Here is a 6,000-nt window from a genome sequence, read left to right on the forward strand (position 1 = left end):
CAGGCAGTTCAAAACCTACAGGCATGCATGGCAGAATTTTAAGCTGAGCCATTTGATGAATCCCAATCAACACTGAGGCCATTACAGTTTGGTTTGGTTGCCGCACCTGAACTTGTCCACGACTTCAAGATGGCACTTCTAGATGGACAAACTCAGTCTGAAAAATTCCTCCAAGAGCGAGTATTCACCAAGACCAAACCTCTTACTGCTGTCATTCACAATAATAAGAAAGGGAATTTTACAAGTGAGCAAATAATATCTGCCCCATCTGGTGCACCTATGAAGGCGGCCCAGATGAAGAGGTCTGGGCTGGTGACCCTGGTAGACCTTGCAGAGGGGTCAGGTATGCTACAACTTGATCGAGCCAGCCCTTGAGGGGCGAGTGACCCAAGAGTGCCTATCAATGTACAATGTTGATGGGTCAATGCGCAAAACTATTAAGAGCAAATTGTTGATGTTGTTTAACCTAGACCCAGTTGCTGAGAAACCAAGGAACTGCAGTAGACTCGTGGACATGGGGCTGATCTGGCGGTTCGTCATCTCCAAAGTTTAAGGTGAGAGTTCATATATTACTTACGGGCAGGCCAGAGCTTCCAATGAACCGTATTGGCTATACAGGCAGCGCCACACGTGGCCACTCAGTGAACTGTCAAAGGAGTACTTTCCATAGAACTCAAGTTATGTATTAGAGTGCGTCTGAGGCTGCCTCCAGGATACAAGGCCTTGGTGCCGCCACCTCTCCAAGCACACACTTTACTCCTACCCGATTTCCTGACTCTACTATTTGACATGGAGAAAAACTGAAATCGGGTAGGAGTGAAGTGTGTGCAATCATCGGCTTGGGGCGACGGACTCTTGTCTATAACTTGAACTCTATGGAAAATTCAGCTTGGAGTTGAGTGGCCACGTGTGGCGCTGACTGTATAGCCAATACGGTCCATTGGCACAAACAAGAGAAGAAGGGTGCGGCACTCCTCCCACCGGATGATGACACGTTGAATCATCATGTGGAAAGGACGAACTATATGTGACATACTGCTTATTCTATTACAACTTGCTGGAGCATTCGTCCCCCCTCGGCCTTGGGAACTTAGGAATGGGAAGTACCGACAGTGCGCCACACCATGCCACCTTTGCCCCGTCACCTCACATCTCGTAGCTAGAGTCCCTTGATAGAGCACCGACATAGGCGGCCCTGTGTATCAGGCTGCTAGGCGCCATTAATGGCCCGTCGAGCACCGCGCCGACTTTAATTTTACTTATTTTGGAAGCGGATTCGGCTGTTTATTAATGTAGCAATGCCTTGCTGCCTAGACTTCGGCTGTAGTAACATGCCACAGAGTAGATACAAAGTTTATAAATCAACTGCAAGGCCACTGAGAAGACAGAGGTGTGCTAACAGTCAGTCGTCTTGGGAGGAAACCATCGGTTTGTACTGTCTATGGAAATGATTGTGAGAGAAACAGCTACAAGGACTGAAACAATCGTTCACATCATGTCCAGACATCGAAGCTGATGAGGGAAGCTGTCGCTCTTAGTATAGCCAAAATTAATGGATGTGATCTCTCCCACAGGGCTGTAGCTGTTATAACAGACTCACAATGGATATTTCACAGTCTCATCAAGGCCACAGTCTAATAGACTGGACGTGTTACACGAGTTTAGATGAACAGAAGCTAGCTTTTGGTGAGCCATTCCTGTCTTGGTAAAACTCTAGAATCACACCCAACTCACTCTAAAAGTTAACACATTATATTTTTAGATTGTATTTGCTAATCATCACTCTGGTAACCGTTTCCATCATAATTACTCGATCGTTTCTGATATTTTAAAGTTCGGGGAAATATTAATGTTGTGCTGGAAGCTTCCCCCGGGGTCTATGGGCCTCTGGATGACTCCGGAAGGAGCAAGCAAGGGTGCGGGGAGTAAGGCTCCGCCCGCGCCCAGCGAGGCACGGTCAGGCGCCAGGCGGGAAGTGTTGCCAACTCGCCCAGCTTTTGCTACATGTTCATTCTTGTATGATCGAACATAATGCAACGTTCTATGTAGACTGTACTGTTCGGTATATATATATATATATATATATATATATATATATATATATATATATATATATATATATATATATATATATATATATATATATATATATATATATGAGAAGAGGGCGAGAGGAGTTAGTCACAGTCATAGTAAGTCATAGTCAGCTAGTAGTCAGTGACGAGTCAGTGAATTGTACTAAGGAGGAATATTAAACTTCAGAAGCTGTGCAAGGTGTTTTACATAATCTCCCTCCCACTGAGTCTCCTGACGGCGACACGGAACCCAAGTAACACGTCCGGCATAACATTTGGCGTCAGGAGTGTAGGCATTTGTTTTTTCGCCATGGAGACTCATTCCCAAGCTGCCCAGAGGGACGACGTGTTGACTGAACTCTTGGAAGCCTTGAGACTACAGGAGAAGAAACAAGAAAGAGCACAGCAAGAACTCAAAGAACAACAAGAAAGAGCACAGCAACAACACGAAAGAGCACTGGAAGTAGGGAAATGTTATGCATCACATTGGAAAGTACATTGGTTGGGCTGAATTATTTGTTAAGTATGTTTTTTTAAATTCTAAAAAATGAGTGGGTTTCAACTTTCAAGGTTGGGAACTCAAAAATAGTTTTTTTCAGAGTTGTTTTTTGCGAATTTATTCGATTTTATACCCTTTCGAGTCGGTTTTTAAGCCCGGTCGCTTATAAAAAAAAAATATAGCCCTTTTATTTTGCCGTCGATTGATACCAAAAACATTTCTGTAGCCCCAGAAATAAGGGAGTTATGGCGATTCGCATCAAAGCGGTTGATTTTCCAAAATTCGCGGCTTAATGACAAGGGCGCCGCAAAATCAAAAGACCGCCGTCCATTACTTGAGATGTCACTGGTTTACCCCATACTCTACCCGATTTGAGGGGATCGCAAATTCTACGGCCGCTTCTCTCCATCTTTCCGAAAGGTGTAGATACCCCTCCATCCCCCCCCCCCAAAAAAAAAAAAAAAACATTTACAAATTATTTACTAAACACGGAAGGCTTGCTGGTGGAGAGAGTTTATAAGGAAATGGCAATTAATTTTTAAAAAATGATAAGTGGGTGCAAGAATTACAACAAACAACAAGAGAAACAGGTCTAAGAAAATTAAATATGAAAATATTAAGAAAATAAAAAATAAAATCTATGGTGAAAGAATGGGACTCAAAGAATTGGAGAGAAGAACCTCTAAATAAAAGCAGCGCTGCCCTATACAGAAATTGTAAGCCAGAGATTCAGGAAGAAAAGTGTTACGACAACCAGCCCCCATCAGTGACATTTTTTTAGGTGTAGAGCCAACATAGTTGCCCTCAATGATAGAAACAGATTTCATAACGGTGACACAACTTGCAAGGAATGCGAGGGTGAAATAGAAGATCTACATCATTTCTTATTATATTGCAGTTTATACCAAGAAAATAGAAACAAATGTGATTTATTTAGCCAACCATACAAAGAAAATATTCTTAGTGAACTATTATTTGAAAACATAAACAGAAAGGAAGAAATTAAATATTACATTCAAGAATTCTGGGACAAACGTTTGAAGGCATGAGAAGGCAGAACAACCAACCCTAAGAAAACCAAGAGGAGGGGCCGTTGCAAAGGCAATCCCTCCGAACTGCACTGAACTGAACTGAACCAAACTATTAATACAACAACGAGTCATGCGTATACTTTTGATTCGATGCTTAGCTACTGTTATACTTTTTCAAGAACAATGAATCCTGGGAAGACGTACACCAGTGTACATGTGCAGGGAGACGAAGTCATGTGAGAGTCCACTAGCTCCCTCGGCCATGTAGCTAAAACTAATAATAATTATGTTTTCATATTCGCGATTTCGTACCCAACAGCTGTTACTCAAGAAATGGGGACATTCACTTCGCGGGGCACAACCTTTTTTACGACGTCTTCTGAGATAGCGCCATGTTTCTCATCCACATTCACGGTGGCCACATTTGCTTCGGCCCAGCAGGTGCCGCCACGTGCACTCCTTGTCCCCCTGTTGGTGCATTATTCGGGAGAGGAGGGAGGGAGGATAGCAGCTTTCCTTGGCCAGCATGATACACGTTGGGTGACATGTGAACAGGCAGCGAGCCAGACATGACGTTGTTTCATTGATGTTATATGATTCTTAGTAGGGCGATGAGAACCTGACATGATGGTGGGTATTCCAGTGGCGCAATAAATAGGTTAGGAAATACCGAAAAACACAGCCGAGTCATCGTAGTCTGCTCCTCAGTGCCTTTGTGAATCCGTCACTATAAGGAGCTATGAACACCCTAAGTGCATACGAAATTCGTATCTCCTACGGTGAAGATTCTCTTTTATTTGTAACTTGCATGGGGTGACTGGAGAGCTAGCATAATGGTATTAAATACGAACGTAAAGACATGTTTTGCCACCATTTACACAGCTCCCAGTGGAATATTTTCCGGATACTGACTGACTAATACTGTATGTGAAGCGTACATGGAGTAGTCACCCTTTTGGGGGCTGGTTTACACAGACACACAAACATGCATGGACTGCCAGCAGGACAAGGAAACTTCGTTGTTATAGTTTTCCTTTATTCCTGTGATGTGGCTTCGGACAAAGAGTCCTCTATTTTGTATGCCGTACATGCCAAGCGTATCGTGAAACTGAGGAAAAAATTCATGACCTCAGCTAAATACATATCCCATCTTTTATGGTTCTTTGAAGCAAAGCCTAAATCATATATATTGTTGCATTCCTAGCTTAATTATTCTTAACTCTCTTACACATAGTATGTGAACAATACAGAGCTTTACATTGTGTCATGACACAGAAATATTAGCAAAAGATACTGACCTGAACCAGGCGAGGTAGCACTGACTTAACTGACCCCTTTTAACGATTTTATGGATAGCTTGCAAGTGTATGAAATCTCGCCTATTTGATATGATTTCAGTATGACCTGTGATCGACATCAGGTCTATCTCACGAATTACGTATTACCATGGGTTACGTTCTATCTTATTCACAATATCACATATCGTGTTTCCCACGGTCGAGTTCCCTAAGAATTACTACGTATTAACGCCGCGCCACCTTACACAACTCCACAACTCGCACCTTATATATTCTCGACCAGCCAGCCCTGCATCAATCACTGCTCCTCTGAAAGGTGCCTGCACACGCTTTTGTAGAGATGCTGCGAAAGCTACTGCTCTGCATGGCAGGCTTCGGCCTGTGCCTCAGCCAAGAGCTCAAACCCGGTGCCTGCCCAGAGTTCACCCCCAAGACTGACTTCGAGGTGACGCCAGTAAGTACTACACAAGGGTACCCTAGGACTAGGATACAAAGAGACTAAAAGAAGTCAAACATAGCAGCTGCTGAAACTGGATTATTCCCCAATTTATATTATAACCTCGGTTTAAAGCTTTCAGTTGTGTAAGCCTCAACTACATATCTGCTCAGTTTATTGTATTCGTCCAACACCCTATTAGTGAACCAGTTCTTGCCTACTTCCTCCTGAAACACAAATTTACCATTTATATCTATATCTATATCTATCTATCTATCTATCTATCTATCTATCTATCTATCTATCTATCTATCTATCTATATCTATATCTATATATATATATATATATATATATATATATATATATATATATATATCCGCACTCGTATGGAGTATACATCTCGTGTGTTGGGGGGGGCTACACTCACACAGCTCTCCTTGACAGAATGGAGTCTAAGGCTCTTCGTCTCATCAGCTCTCCTCCTCATACTGAAAATTTCTACCTCTTAAAATCCGCAGCCATGTTGCCTCTCTTTCTATCTTCTATCTATATTTTCATGCTGACTGCTCTTTTGAACTTGCTAACTGCATGCCTCCCCTCTTCCCGCGGCCCCGCTGCACACGACTTGCTACTCATGCTCATCCCTATACTGTCCAAACC

The 6,000-nt window shown here is 42.8% G+C and overlaps 1 protein-coding gene across 1 annotated transcript in view; it reads left to right on the forward strand.

Moving 5' to 3' along the window:
- The first annotated feature begins 5,178 nt into the window (after positions 1 to 5,178).
- The window catches only part of LOC127006544 (apolipoprotein D-like), a 10,697-nt gene continuing 9,875 nt past the window's right edge, over positions 5,179 to 6,000 (forward strand). The window contains exon 1 of the mRNA XM_050876513.1: positions 5,179 to 5,357. Coding sequence (XP_050732470.1) covers positions 5,244 to 5,357 — 114 coding nt within the window. The 5' untranslated portion in view covers positions 5,179 to 5,243. The remainder of the gene's footprint in view (positions 5,358 to 6,000) is intronic.

This window comes from Eriocheir sinensis, chromosome 33 (genome assembly GCF_024679095.1).
Source record: "Eriocheir sinensis breed Jianghai 21 chromosome 33, ASM2467909v1, whole genome shotgun sequence".
NCBI classification, from domain to species: Eukaryota; Metazoa; Arthropoda; class Malacostraca; order Decapoda; family Varunidae; genus Eriocheir; species Eriocheir sinensis.